At 37.1% G+C, this 16,377-nt stretch overlaps 2 protein-coding genes across 4 annotated transcripts in view; one reads left to right on the forward strand and one right to left on the reverse strand.

Moving 5' to 3' along the window:
* LOC121384081 (lysyl oxidase homolog 2A-like) overlaps positions 1–10,528 on the forward strand; it is a 28,169-nt gene extending 17,641 nt beyond the window's left edge. Inside the window, exons 5-9 of the mRNA XM_041514305.1 lie at positions 810–950; positions 2,111–2,228; positions 4,952–5,109; positions 7,235–7,329; positions 8,065–10,528. Coding sequence (XP_041370239.1) covers positions 810–950; positions 2,111–2,228; positions 4,952–5,109; positions 7,235–7,329; positions 8,065–8,205 — 653 coding nt within the window. The 3' untranslated portion in view covers positions 8,206–10,528. The remainder of the gene's footprint in view (positions 1–809; positions 951–2,110; positions 2,229–4,951; positions 5,110–7,234; positions 7,330–8,064) is intronic.
* A 3,907-nt stretch (positions 10,529–14,435) lies between these two features.
* LOC121383108 (cilia- and flagella-associated protein 43-like) overlaps positions 14,436–16,377 on the reverse strand; it is a 61,744-nt gene continuing 59,802 nt past the window's right edge. For all 3 annotated transcript variants that reach the window (XM_041512894.1, XM_041512893.1, XM_041512892.1), the window contains one exon: positions 14,436–16,004. In XM_041512894.1, coding sequence (XP_041368828.1) covers positions 15,835–16,004 — 170 coding nt within the window. In that variant the 3' untranslated portion in view covers positions 14,436–15,834. The remainder of the gene's footprint in view (positions 16,005–16,377) is intronic.

Here is a 16,377-nt window from a genome sequence, read left to right on the forward strand (position 1 = left end):
AGTCGTATGTCTTGAAATTGTTAACACATGCGTGTGTAAACAACCCATATGTTATCAAAAATAACGCATGATATTCTCACCAACGGGTGTGTAAGAAATAGAGGATATTTCGTGTTTCTTGTCAAGTATGATTTATATCTCATCGAGTGACGTTTGCAATCATATCTCACGAGTCGCGTTTGCGCGACGAGTGTAATATGTTTACAAACATCACGAGATGAGATATAAATAATATTTGATAAAAAAACAAAAAACATGAAATTTTCTATTTATTATATAACTTTTGGCAATTTACCTTTATTTTTAAAATGCCAGCAGCAAAATAGTTCCGGCTTTCTTACAGTGAAAATAACACTTTCTACAGTGACGATAACACATTTTACAGTGAAATAGTGAAATGTTCACTCTAAAGTGTGTTATCGTCACTGAGTGACTAATAACACTTTTATTTCACTGATATTTTAAGGTATTTCACTAAATGTTATATAATAAATTATATTATTGTTATAAAATCTAAATTTCGTTGTCGTTTAATAATATTTAAGCATTTAAAAAGCCATTATCCAATATCATTCCAGCGCGCTGACCTAAAAGTGACTACGAGAACTTCGTCTGTTTACTTAAGACATAAAGAAGTAAAGGATAAAAGGAGGAACATTTAAATGATGATTTTCATTAATTAATTAAATCATTCATATATTATATTATTATTAAATATTATCGCCATTATTCCAAAGCATGTTTGTAGAAAAAGTGTTGTTATTAAAAGGATATTCGTCTGTTAAATAAAAATATCTTCTGACTTTCAGAGCTTCCGGATTTGGCACCAGATCTGCAGCGCTTGCAGGAGTCTCTGTTGCTGAACGATCGCCATCTATACTACCTGACCTGCTCCATGGAGGAAAACTGCCTCGCCTCCTCGGCCTACGTCATCAGAAATACCAGCAGAGGTATGTACTGGGCATATTGTACTTATACTTTATACATACTTTTGCGGCGGGACGTAGCCCATTGGTAAAGCGTTCGCTTGATGCGCAGTCGGTCTAGGATCGATCCCCGTCGGTGGGCCCATTGGCTATTTCTCGTTCCAGCCAGTCTTATGTACTATCCTGTCTGGAATGGTGCATATAAAAGATTCCTTGCTGCTAATCGAAAAGAGTAGTCCATGAAATGGCAACAGCAGGTTTCTTCTCTCAATATCTGTGTGATCCTAAACCATATGTCTGACGCCATATAACCGTAAATAAAATGTGTTGAGTGCGTCGTTAAAACATTTCCTTCCTTCCTTCTTATACATACTGTATACCAGTCACTGCAGGGGGCGGGACGTAGCCCAGTGGTAAAGCGCTCGCTTGATGCGCAGTCGGTTTGGGATCGATCCCCGTCGGTGGGCCCATTGGGCTATTTCTCGTTCCAGTCAGTGCACCACGACTGGTATATCAAAGGCGGTGGTATGTACTATCCTGTCTGTGGGATGGTGCATATAAAAGATCCCTTGCTACTAACAAAAAAAATTAGAGGGTTTCCTTTCTGAGACTATATGTCAAAATTGCCAAAAGTTTTACATCCAATAGCCGATGATTAATAAATCAATGTGCTCTAGTGGTGCGTTAAACAAAGCAAACTTTTGAATCAATGCAGAAATATGATCTTAATCCTTTCATCCCTGTAGACCAATTTTAACCAGATAATCTCATCAAAATGGATAAATTAGTAAACAAACCTAGAAGTGACAGGGTTAAATGCGTTAACGGTTTTGTCATACAGATTCCACTACGCTTTGAATATAAGTAGTTTAAAATAATAATACAAGGGCGGATCAAGGATTTTATAAAATTGGCGGGTCACTAAATTCTAAAAAGTGTATTTTGAGTTTGTTGAAGGTATATGAGCCGAGCTCCTAAAGGGAAGGAGATCTGTTTGGGTTTTGGGGAGCATGCTATTGTGGATGATATTTATATTTTGTGGGTTTTTTAAAGTTATTAAAAAGGGCACTTCAGACGTGCGGGGGTTATATATGTCACGGAACCCCATGTGAACCTCCTCTGGATCCGCCAATACAATTATTTACAGTGTGCAATCACATCTAATGGATGATCTTTGTTTTCAGCATGGCGCTCAGAAACCAGACGACTTCTCAAGTTTTCTACAGTTGTCCACAACATCGGAACCGCCGACTTCCGTCCATTTCGGTCGAAATCACAATGGGAGTGGCACAGCTGTCACCAGTAAGACTTTAACTGATCCGTTTTAGTCCAATGTATTATCATATATAAATGCAGCTAATGTTGAAGCATGCTGTCAACATCTAATGCACCTATCCGTCATGACTGCCCAAATAGAAATCACCGGTTAACTGCAGTGCATGGTTGATCCGTGTTTTCGTATTTTCTACTCCCTCCCTTCCATGTTACGCAATTAAGTGTGTGTGTGTGGGGGGGGGGGGGGGGGGGGGTATTGTTGCTGTTGTTGTTTGTTTGTTTGTTATATTTTGTTGTTGATGTTGTTGAATTCATTGTTGGTTTTTCTTTTGTTTTGTTTCTTCTTCTTCTTCTTTTTCTTTCTTTCTTTTTTTTGGGGGGGGGGGAGAGGGAGATGTTGTTTTGTTGTTGTTTATTTGGTGGTTTGGGGGGGGTTCGTAGTTTTTTTGTTGTGGTTTTTTTGGGGAGGGTATTATTGTTATTTTTCCATTGTTATAAGAATATTTTTCTTATACTACCACAGGTTTTTCTAGTTTATTTGATTGAAAAAACCCAAATGGATTGGGCACAGGTTTTCTTATTTACTAAACTAAACCCTCTCCATAATTCATATAATATCGGCGACAACTATATATTTATGTTTTCCATTTACAGAATGCATTTTTGGTATTGAGAATCTATACATGCATATTAATGCTGAAAATAATTTAATGGGGGGGGGGGGGGGACTAATTAGTGACTTAAGTATCCTTTTAAACGTACTTAAACGTTTGTTTTGTTTAACGACACCACTAGAGCACATTGATTATTACATTGCATATTACTCATCGGCAATTGGATGTCATATAGTTGGTAGTTGTGACATATAATCTTAGAGAAGATACCCGCTACAATTTTCCGTTAGTAGCAAGGGATATGTTATATGCACTATCCCACAGACAGGGTGGCACATACCACAGCCTTTGAGAACGAGAAATAGTCCAATGTGCCCACCGACGGGGATCGATCCTAGTCCGACCGCGCATCAGGCGGACGCTTTACCACTGGGCTAAGTCCCGCTCTCTGTTAAACATAGATACATGTGATTAATGTAATCATCATTTTGTATACAAGGCGAGACTGTAATAAAGATGTCTAATGTGTCAGTATACTTTATTTCAAGTAAAATCATTAATAACATAAAGGGGCGAGACGTAGCCCAGTGGTAAAGAGCTTGCCTGATGCGCAGTCGCTCTGGGATCGATCACCGTTGGTGGGTCCATCGGGTTATTTCTCGTTTCAGCCAGTGCACCACGACTGGTATATCGAAGGCCGTGCTATGTGCTATCCTATCTGTTGGATGGTGCATGTATAAGATCCCTTGCTGCCAATTGAAAAGAATAGCCCATTAAGTGGCGACAGTGGGTTTCTTCTCTCAATATCTCTGTGGTCCTTAATTATATGTCCGACGTCATATAACATGTAAATAAAATGTGTTGAGTGCGTCGTTAAATAAAACATTTCATTCTTGTTGGATGGTGCATATAAAAGATCCCTTGCTACTAATTCAAAAATGTGTAGCGGGTTTTCTCTCTAAGACTATGTCAGAATTACCAAATGGTTAAAATCCAAAAGCCAGTGATTAATAAATCAGTGTGCTCTAGTGGTGTCGTTAAACAAAACAAACTTTTACTTACAAAAAAATAATTGGCTGTTCCTTATGACCTTATGACCTAACCAGACGGCGGTGCACTCCGAGAATGCCAAGCCAAGACGGTTAAAGGTAGAATGTGTTCCGAAAACCCTAAATAATGGGTGAGATACGTGCATTTTCCATACGTAATATCAACATGCACACCTGCATTGATTCAGAACATGTATCTCACGCAACCGCAAAAGTAAGCAACCGTTAATAACTCGGTGCGAAATGAACTTCTTCCATTGCACATCGATATCTCTATAGGTATAATGTATACAGTAATTTTGACATACTGTCTTAGAGAGGAAATCCACCACATTTTTCCATTGATAGCAAGGGTTTTTTTTTATTGTATGCACCATCCCACATATAGGATCGCATATACAACGGCCTTTGATGTGTCAGTCTTAGTGCACTGGGTGGAACGAGAAATAGCTCAACTGGGTACAGCGACGGGGATTGATCTTAGATAGATCGCTCATCAGGCGAGCACTGTACCACTTTTCAACGACCCCACCCCCTCCCCCCCCCCCTATCATTTATAGTTTTGTGTATAAAAGCTGTTTTATTCAATATTTAGGACAGAGAAAGATCATTCCGTGCTTGTTATTACATGTACTACTAAAGCATAAGATTTATAACAGACTGACTTTTAAAGGTTTTAAAAATAAAAAAACAATTCCCTAAAAAAAAAAAAAAAATATATAAAAAAACCCCCCAGTAATAAACAAATAGAAAAATATATATATTTAAAGATCGAACAAAACAAACAACAAAAATATAAAAACGTCAAGAACAGTTATATGGATTTACTAAGATGGTCTTACTGCTGGGGGTGGGGGGTTCTAGAATATTGCGTCTAATTGATCCACGCTGTTTCACCTCAGGCATGGCGGTACGTAAATGGATAAAAGTGCCTTATACCTTCTAGTCATTCATCATCTAGGCCAGGTCATTCATTGTCTGCTACTACGTGCTGAATATTGTTTAATTTATTCTAAATCATAATCACTTTTGCAAAAGTCGCAGACTTCAGAACTGAAGGCTTGTTTTCTCTCTATTTTTCTTGTAGGCACTATCACAGTATGGAAGTGTTCGCTCACTACGATATAATTGACGTTAACGGAAATAGGTTGGCCGAGGGAAACAAGGCGAGTTTCTGCCTGGAGGACACGACGTGCAGACTAGGGACTACTCCTATATACAACTGCAAAGGATTTAGAGACCAAGGTGCTTTTACTTTTATAGACATATATCATGGGTGGTTGGAACTACAATGTCCAGTGGCGGATCCAGCAAATCCATTTGTGGGGGGAGAGTGATATGAGGTGGAATGTCAAGGGAACTTTGGGGGAGGTTTGGAGGAGGGGTCGAAAAAAAAGAGAAAATTAATATATAATAAAATTATAATTATCGCAAAATTTAGGGGGCGGGCCTATCCCCCCCCCCCCCCCCCAGGTCCGCCTCTGATGTCCGTTACTACAGGCTAATAAAATAATAATAATAATAATAATAGTAATAAATAATAATAATATAAATCCTAAAACATCGCTTGCTTATTTAAAATTAAAATGTTGTGTGCATTAAAGGGGTTTTTTCCTGTCCTGTCCAGACTCAATCTCAAATGACATCACACGGATAAAAATTTGTATGGCGTTGCCATGACGTTCACGTCTTCGACTCTATTTGAGTGTCGAGTCTAGACTCTAAAAGATTTATAAGCCCCAGGCCTGGACGGAGAAAGCGGCAAAAGTCGACACCTGCGACCATGACAGACGTGTGCTACAACAGCTTGTTCTGAATATGTACATTAAAACCTATGAACTGCCATGACCTGACCTATAGGTTTGTTATTTTGGGAATTTGGAGGGATTCATATTATTAAGTGTTAGCAAGGTCTAATTGCTAAAATTTTAATGTTGTTTAGCATTAGAGATTTAACGTAGTTCGTATCATAAGAGTCAAAATACCAGCAACTGGGAGGACCATGCAGTTGTATCGGATATGCGTCTTTACTGATTAATAACTTGGGAAGTATTTATATATCACAATGGTAGTTTGCACCTGATAATATATAGATATTACCCATTTTGGGTATATAGGTCGAATACAGAATCAAAATAGTCCATCAAAAGATGTAATGCCAGAAAGCCTCACACATTGACCACCTCAATCTCTTGTAGATCCAGTGTCTTTTATCTTCCTGATTAGATAGTTTAAATATAGAATTAATTCATCTTCCAAAATGTTCTAGAAAATTTGTTCAATATTTGTTTTTCTATCCATAACTTTTCAGTAAAACAGGCTACAGTGATAGCTTTGTCACCCTCAACGAACACCATTTCGAAAAATCTTGGGAATAATCTTGGGACTAAAGCGTCCCTTTATTTTTCGGCAAACCGTTCCAAAATGCGCCCAAATTCTTCATTAAAACTGCGCAAATTTCTTTTTGGCTTAATTCTTCGGGACATTCAAAATTCCATAGCACCAAAAACTACCCCCGCCCGCTACCGACTCCGGTCGCCCACCCACACCAACCCCTTTTCCTGTCCTGGACAGAGGAGCCTGCCAAGGCGTGCGCTACAACAGCTTGCTCTGAATGTGCACGTAAAACCCTATGACCTGACATGACTTGACCCGACCAGTGAAAATAAGCTTAAACATAATCTAACAGGCTACCTGTATTTGACAGGTGGCCTTTGACCAACACGTTTCATCACAGTGAGACACAGAGGTAGTCGCTGTGTACCACACTGTTGCACACCCTGGTTCTTGATCGGAATGACGTTATTACATATAGTATCTGTCATCTGTGTAAAGCCTGCTGGTGAAATGTTCAGATCACACAATTTGTATGACTCGGAACATTTCAAATCATATATTAGTTGCCTCGACGTCAACTTGATCGGAATGACGTTATTACATATAGTATCTGTCATCTGTGTAAAGCCTGCTGGTGAAATGTTCAGATCACACAATTTGTATGACTCGGGACATTTCAAATCATGTATTAGTTGCCTCGACGTCAACTTTAGCGTTTAGCTCAACGTGAAAATTCTAGTTTCTGGTTTTAGCTCCATTTCTCACAAATTGCCAATGCTGCATCAATGAAAGTTGCTTTATAGTTGCGTCTATGAATGTTCACCCACTGCATGGGGAAAGGTTATTTAAATTAAAAGTGTAACTGAAGTTGTTGTTTTTAAAACATGCATTGAGATAAACATATGTGGATGTATTTTTCCGAGATATTGAATACGTTTATGGCAGGTAAGATCATTATCTACTCTTGCCAGTTAAACCACAACCTTTACATCATTCTCTGTTGTATTAGATGTTAACTCTTGTTCATTTTTAGGTCTGTCGGTGAATTGTTCAGACGACTATTTGAATGACATTGATTGCCAATGGATTGACATTACCGACATCAAGCCTGGGCAATACACATTCAAGGTACGTACTCCGCTTCAGGGATATTTTTTCATGATATATGTATATCATTTTGTATTAAACATAAAAAAAAGTAAGTTAGTAGGTAATTTAAACAACGCATGATATACGATATGTTGACATTTACTTTGTATTGTATTGTTTATTCCTTGTGTAATAAATTTGTGTAAAACGTATTGGCGTAGAACGGCTGGTTCAATTTTAGTTTTAAACATATGTAATGATATTGCTTCTTCACAGATGGTTCCAGCCAGTGCACCATGACTGGTATACCAAAGGCCGTGATATGTTTTAACCTGTCTGTGGGATGATGCATATAAAAGACCCATTGCTAACTAATGGGAAAATGTAACGGGTTTCCTTTCTAAGACTTTGTGTCAAAATTACCAAATGTTTGACATCCAATAGCCGATAATTAATAAATCAATGTTCTCTAGTTGTTTCGTTAAACAAAACAAAATTTGTAATGTAACAGTTGATATGTTTGCATGCATCTCTCTTATAAATGTGTGATACATACATTTGTTTTTTAAATTTATTTTTCTATCCTCGAAAGTCAAGTTGGTGAACGGCTTGAGCTTGAACATTTTCTAACATGCCCCTATACCACTAAGGTTTCAGTCATGTCCACCCCGGGTCCGGTCTCTGGCATTGCCAGTGGCCTGATCTGGAACAGAAACGAAGAACAGCTAGTCGAATTTTAGTTTAAAAATATTTAATGATATTGCATATTCACAGATGGAAATAAACCCATCGCTGTTGGTGGCAGAACTCACCTTCGACAACAACGTGGCGGTGTGCGATCTATGGTACTCGGGGTACAACGCCCAGATGAGCAACTGTAGGTACGAGAGCCTGTTACCGGACACGGTGCCTTGACGTTGTGGACACGTATCCAGTAACATTGTATTTTAATGGTTGAAATTTCGTCTAGACGTCGACGAGTGCAATCGAGTGCAATGTAGTGCGAACTGTTTATTAGCGATGTGTGTTAGGATTTTTATTTACTATTATCCAGCGACCATTGTCATATGTCTTAGTTTCAAATCTGATAATTGTATCGAGGTATAACTGGGTGTCTACAAATGAAATTGACAAGGAGCTTGGTTAGAGTCATCAAGTATCATCTAATAAATTCGGGTTAGATTATGCTTCTAGAAATAAAATTTCTATCCAGTGACGTGACGTTGTTTAGACCGCTACGGAAGGCTTATTATTTCATGAGATTTATCTCCGATTTCACAGGATACTATTTAAATCGGTATATACTAAAGAGAAAAAAAAAAAAAGTATACAAATAAGAAAATATATTTTTATATAGTGTACATTATCTCTTTATAACAACTCTGAGCGCATACGTCTCGCTACAGCAAATATTGCACTGCAATCTGTGTGGGAATGCTGTTGGTGACGTCACGGGCTCACGGGAATGGCAAATGCATGATTTCCACATGTTGGTAATGTTTTCCTGCGGACATGATCCCATTTTATCTTCCAATTTTTTTTTTTTTTTTAAACAAGTAACATCCATAACGTTCCTTTTGACCATGCCACGCTTGACCCCAAATGTTTGTCAGAGAGCATCTGGAATGCTTGACGCAAGAAGCATCAGTTTCAGTGAGGTTGCCAGACGGGGTTTTTTGGTGTGACAAGAGTGACTGAACACAGACTTATCAATTGATTAAAAGTCACTGTATCTACCAGAAACTGTCCTCGTAGCGATAGGCTTGAATTACGTCGACTCCGTAGGATCGTTATATCCGAACCACAACCCTCTAAAAACATGTTTCAACCAGCACCAGTATTGCCGATCAGTTTCACATCAGTCCTCAAACTGTAGGATGTAAGAAGCCGATTCAGAGTAGACAGTATTCTGGCACGATGATCATTTGGATCCTGCTTGGAGTTTATAGACGTTTAATTAGAACCACTCGATTGAACGAGTCGTACCCTGTGTTGTCGTCTAGTCAATATACTAGTTAGTATATGACAACACATGGTATGACTCGTTCCGTCGAGTGGTACTAACTAAACACCCATAAACTCCAACTATTGCCCCGAACGCCCGTGTTCAGTGAGGTGAACCATTCTGAAACAACAGAGGACTGGGAATTTGGTGCTGGGGGGGGGGGGGGGGGGGGGGGGGGGTATTACTCTTGATAATCCCCCCATGTAACATTTAATTACAAAAATCTACTTCAGAATAGTGCATTCATCTTTTCTTAAAATGCATCCATGCAGTTTGCCTGGTTTATGCAATACAATGAGTGTCATATCATGTATACTTTCTTTCTTTCGTTCTTTTCTTTTTCTTAGTTCACTGGTACTACCTTAGTTACAAGTTAAATTGGATTTTTCATGAAACCCCTCCTCCATCAAAGTATTCTAAACATTTATACTAATGACATATGGCTAATGTTTGACGTTAAATGATAGATTGGGTTAGTCGTTTGTCTTAGTATGTAAATATATGTTACGTGATGTTGCGTGAATCTGTGTTTGCTGTACAGGATCAGGACAAATGTCCAAGGTGATCCTTCATATATATGCTTAGGGACGGGTGGGGGGAGGGGCTATTCTATTAGCATGCCCATGTACACTGAAGTTTCAGGCACTATGTGCCTAAGTTTGATATCCATTGTAATACGTAAACTGATTTAAAGAACAGGATGGGGGGTTTCAATTGTCAAATAAAACATATGCTCCTACACAGCAACCCCAGAGATCATTAGACCATAATCATTCTAGGTCGAGATAAATTCATGATGTGTTATTTTGGCACTGAGGTTGTTGCTAGTGGACTTCCAAGACAATTTTAAAATGTCTTAGGGTAGATATTTGAATGCTGTTCGTAACATGATGCATCATACAATGAATAACTTGATACTTGCAAAATGTTATAAAAACAAATCACGACATAATTATAACATGACCTCTGAATTAAGGGAAAAGGGGTCTTGGGGTAAAGCCATGGTTTTGTTAGCATGTGCCTCAGAGTACTGTTTTCTAATGTGTTAAAACACTGGGTATTTCACCGTTAGTGACAGAACACGTTTAGTTTGTTTATGTCATGATGTACTGTCACAAATTATGTGAAAATGTTAAGAGTACGCCTGCTAGTAGTACAACTTGCTTGATTAGAAAGAAATTGGCTTTACACTTGATTTACTGTTTTCTCTACTGTAATAAATATGTTTTTAAATGTGGTGGCATTTGTTGTGATTGGGGGTGGGGTGGGGGGCGGGACGTAGCCCAGTGGTAAACGTTCGCTTGATGTGCGGTCGGTCTAGAATCGATCTCCGTCGGTGGACCCATTGGGATATTTCTCGTTCCAGCCAGTGCTCCACAACTGGTGTATGTAACAAAGGCCGTGGTATGTACTATCCTGTATGTGGGATGGTGCATATAAAAGATCCATTGCTGCTAATCGAAAAGAGTAGCCCATGAAGTGGCGACAGCGGGTTTCCTCCCACAATATATGTGTGCTCCTTAACCATATGTCCAACGCCATATAACCGTAAATAAAATGTGTTGAGTGCGTCGTTTTTTTTCGACTTCAGTGATAGTAGTCCGAAGGTTAAATATTTTCTACAAAATTATATTTTAATTTAAATACTATGAATGAATTACTGTAACATGCTAAGGTGTATTCCTCCATTTCAATGTGGGTTTCTGGGTTTACAACGAGGATGTTTTTATACAATTAACACCACATGAGAAAACGCAATGGTAACCGCCACTTATCAGCTGCAACAACAGCCAGCAACACGATAGGACGTCATGGGAGGCAAATAAATCCGATTACAATAATTTGACGACTCAAAGCAATTAGAATGAGATGTTGCAGAACTTACAAGTGGTGGTTTCTCCTTATCTGTCTGTCTCGGAGTTGTAATCGGAAGTTGGCCTGGTCGAGGACGGTCACCAGTGCCGGATTTATAAGGGGCAAAGAGGGCAATTGCCCCCCCTCCCCCCCTGCCAGAGGGGCTCCCCAGAGTAAGGACTTCCTTTATAAAAAAAGTTAATTTTTTTCCATTTGTCATGTAATTTAATTTCTATGTTGAGGGGCCCCGAACCTGAAGTGCCCCGGGCCCCCCATGGTCTAAATCCGGCCCTGACGGTCACGAACACTTCCAGTCAGGTTATATTGCTCATTCAATCTTGAAATTTTTTGAAGGGTGCACTTGAACATTCCTAGCTATCCGTTGTTGCGAAATTCCACCAATCAGCATTTCTAATGCTCTCTCCCTCTGGTAATTGCGGAGTCGTGGCATTGTTTCACACTGAATGAATGAATGAATGAATGGGGTTTTTTCTTCTTCTTTCTTTTTTTTCACTGAATTTTCTAGCTATTATCTTTGAGCAGAAAAACGTGTGTAAATGGCTGCTCTCTAAATTATTCCTTAGTCCATATACCTGCCTGATCACCCACAAACATTTCAATGGTATTTCGACATTCTCCGTTAAGTTACGAAAATTGCCGAAAACGTTACCATAAAAAAAAAAGGTAAACATTTCTTTGACGTGACGTCAACAATGCTATGACGTTTTAATTCAATATGCTTATTGATCTCAAAGCGATACTACGTACATTGATCTGAATATAGTTTTTAACTTCAGAAATGTGCGAACAGAATCGCTGTTTGATATTTATAATCGTATTTATTTTAAATGTGTATAAATATGTAAAATATGTGTATGGATCCAACACTACACGTACCTAATGACAACTGCGAATTACTGTGCTGGTCTGTTGCGACGTTGAGTGGATACCGGGTATATTATCAGAGGTAAGCGTTTGATTGATTGATTGATTGATTGATTGATTGATATACATGTATATGTCGCCCCGTAACATGACTCGAACACGTACACCCACATCCCACTTCATCGGTCCTGATAAACAAACATTCGAACTTTTACCTTTGTTCATAAATATAAAAGAAAAGGTGTGACTGGGGAAAAGGCATGGCTGCCATGCATAGTATAGGGATGATGTACCATCATATTTGGGGAAATTTGAATATATATATACATACATATATATATATATACATAGATACATACATAGATACATACATACATGTATATATATATCATCAATCTAATTGAAATTAGCTCCACTATTACATGTGGTGAGACCAGTAGAGCTAATTTTAATCAAATTGATATATCATCAGCCTTAGTATTTTTGCTATACTAATTTTTAGAGTTTTTCATAAAAACTTATTTGTATACAAACGAAAATTAAATCTTTGAAAATGAAGTGCCCCTGAAAAATCCAGTGTTTAGCAGATGGCTATATTGCATTTATTGTTTTCAGTATAGAACATGCAATTAATTATTCAGCTAGCTGGATATTTCTCTGAAAGATTAATAGAATCAATTACCGTTGTGAGGTGTAGATACGGCAATTCAAACCCTCGGACAAAATGTTTTTGTAAGAGCCTTGATTAACATCGGCCCTCACAAAAAAAAACCCACCATTTTGTCACTCGGGTTGGAATTGCCTTATATACACCTCACAACGCTGATAGATTCTATTAATACAAAATATATGTTAGTGTTCTTTTGAATGTAGTAGGTGCCTTTTTAAGCAGTTCACCGTCTTCCTGCATCTGCCCCTGCTTTGTGGCAATATTGAAAGAAAATGAAAACAAGTAATATTACTACCATCCCCTTTCCCATCTGCACAGCATCATTGTGACAGACATCTGCTGAATTCGACGCTAGGTCCGCCACTGAATACGTACAATCTCTGTTCAGGTCATTTTGGGGTGATTTTTGTTTTTAGGTAAATTTCACATCTATTGTAACAAGCATTCTAAGAGTACCGGTACAGTCAAAGTAATGCATGTCTCCTACCAGGCCCAACAAATGTTCATATCTCCTAATAAGTTCAAGGGCCAGCCATCATTATCTTGAGGTATTGTGACAAATGTATGGAAAACTTTATGTGGGGTAGACACTGTCCGAGACACAACTTATGGTCCCTTTTGGTTGGGCCAGTAGTAAAAAAAAAAAAGATATTGTTTTAAAAATATATTTAAAAAACAAGCATTCTGATAGTACTGATCAAGCAATTTCATTTCAACTTATTTCCGTGCTTATATCCAATTAAGGTTCAAGCACGCTGTCCTGGGCACACACCTCAGCTATCTGAGCGATCTATTCATGGCAGTGGGTTAGTTGTTGGTGGTTAGTGAGAGAGAAGATGGTGTAGTGGTCTTACACCTACCCATTGAATAGTTAAAACTCGCTCTGGGTGCGAGCCTGTACCAAGCTGTGGACCATGTACCTACCAGCCTTATCCTCAAACAATGTCCACTACTGGGATCCTAAGTTCAAGGGCCATAACTCTGTCAGAAATGGTTAAATTCCATCTGTTACAGTTATGGCCCTTGAATAAATTCCCATGAAAGTCGAACGTGATCTCGTTATAAATAAAAAATGGGTAAATCCACATGAAAGTTAAACTTAATCTGTAATGTACATGATAAAGCTATATACAAAATTTCACTTCATTATTTTGAGTTATTACAAAATAAAAAATGGTGCAAAAATGTCATAATCAACCTCAACATATACATTTTTCTTTGATTCAAGATCTCTTCAATGATTTTCATGTTCCCTTCTAATATTTTCTTCACTTTAATGATCAGTGTATTCCCTGTAAGGAGAAATCCAACAAGCTGTTAGATCAAAGCATATTTGTAGTGCTTAATAGTTATTCAGGGATCGAGAATAAAGGGTTTCGATGTTACTGAAAAATTTTGCAATTTAACCGTATAATACATGTACTATATTATGCGTAGAACATTCATTAATTCATTTCAACTTATTTTCGTTATTATTAAGGTTCAAGCACGCTGTTCTGGGCACACACCTCAGCTATCTAGGCTATCTGTTCAGGACAGAGGGTTTATTTGTTAGTGATTAGTGAACATTTGACATATTTCTTTGTTAAAATGAGAATTGTGGTCAAACATTTTCATTATAATTATTAAAATAACTCAGATTTGGAGCTATGTTGAAGCCATTGGATACTAATACTACAATGGACAAAGCATATTAATCCATCTAAACAAAACTACCTTCATGACACAAAAAAAATTAGATAATACTTTATTGAAATGTATTACATTGTGAATACTTGACAAAGAACAAATCAAATATAAACATTTAGTTTAAATTAGATTGCATGTGAATAAAACACATAAATAAAACCTTTATAAAATTAAATAATAAACACTTGTTTAATAACATTTTCATCACAGTCGTCACAATAATGGACGGATTACATATCACAAGCAAATAATAATTTGAAAAACATTTAAGGCCATGAAAAAAAAAAAAAGATATTGATTCTCGGATTATTATTTTTCAAAACAGCAATGGAGGGGAATTTTTTTTTTTTTTTTTAACATTTAGATATTTTTAAGTACTTAGAAAGGGCTTCTTTTCATGTAATAGAAGTATATAAATATAATTTTCAGTGCATGTAAGTGTGTGGAAGAACTAACGTTATTGTGTGATGAATGCAAGTAATTTTTAATGTGTGTATAAATCGTGGTGGATAAAAACTATTGATGATGGTCACAAGTTTTTCTTATTTTTTGCCACATCAGTTGAAAGCAACATGATTTGTGGGGTTTTTTTTACAATTGAAGATGAAAAATGTATTAAATTTTCAGTTTCTTGTTGCCTTAAAGTCATGGAATGATTTTCACTTGAGATAAGAACATATTAAATGGTCAGTCTAGTTTCGCTTAATATACTGACACAAATACAATTTGTTTCAGTTCTGATGATCTATTATTATGTATATATTCATCATTTCAAATGCTGTATTTTTATGAACTATTGTTTTAATTGTACTGTTATTTTTAACAAAAATAAAAAATCTTGCTATTTAAGTTTAACAAGAAAAAAAGTTTGCTTATGTTACAGAGAATGATAGCTAGCTACAAAGACAGATTCATATTTCAAACTACATGTAGGTTTGGTAAACAAAAATACTTCAGAGTGTAGTAATACTGTTGTAAATTGTGTAATAAGCACTATACACTTCTTGCCTATGTTTTAAAAAAGAGAAAAAATATCCACTTCAAATGTCAGAACAAAAATCCATCAAAATCTAGTCTTTAGATTTGAAAATTAGTCAGTCAGATAAACAAATTGAATCAGTGAATTAAATAAGGACACAACTCCACAGTACAAAATTTTACAGGAAGACAGGTTGTTGTCTTTTATTTCTGTAAGTGCAGCCATAAATCTGTATTTCACAACTACCTTTAAAAAGTGGAGTTGGTCCATTCTTGTAAATAATCAGAAAGTAATATGTAATGATTATAATGCATGCAAAACTTGAACATAAAAAATTAATGTCTAGTTGGGCCTTCATTGAATTCCCTGATGTAAATGGATCACAGTATACAAGTTGTGCTTAACAGCTAAAACAGCAATTGAGTCACCATGATTGTAAATGTTGTCACACACATGGCGCTGTCAGTGTTCTACTTGCACTAATGCCGGGAATGTCCTCATTCGCAGTCGCTCCACCTCTGCTCGTAAAACGGCCACCTCCTGGGCCTGAGCCTTGGCCAAGTCGACCAGCTTCCTTCTCTGAACTATCTCCTGGTACCGCTTCTCGGCTCCAGTATCCTTACGTTTCTCAGCTGGGGAAAAATAAGACATTATTTTTTATTACCTTGATGTCAATTACATCGATCTAAACCATCGTCTGTCATATGGTAGAGTATTTAGACAAATTTATAAATGCTGGGATAAATTTTATGATTGAAAACATATTTTATTGCACAAACAACAAAAAGATTGGGCACAAGTTTGAATACTTACTAGATTCTCTCCTAAGTAAATACAATATAACGTTGACAATTATAAAATTGAAATATAATAAAAGTGTGTACATGTATTTGTATATTGATGACTTCAAGGAAAAACACAATGTGAACTCTTTAATGCACTCAAGACAGATTTACCATTTTGATTTCGTCAATGTGATCTCTTTAATGCAATTAAGACAAACAT

This window comes from Gigantopelta aegis, chromosome 10 (assembly GCF_016097555.1).
Source record: "Gigantopelta aegis isolate Gae_Host chromosome 10, Gae_host_genome, whole genome shotgun sequence".
Classification (NCBI taxonomy): Eukaryota; Metazoa; Mollusca; class Gastropoda; order Neomphalida; family Peltospiridae; genus Gigantopelta; species Gigantopelta aegis.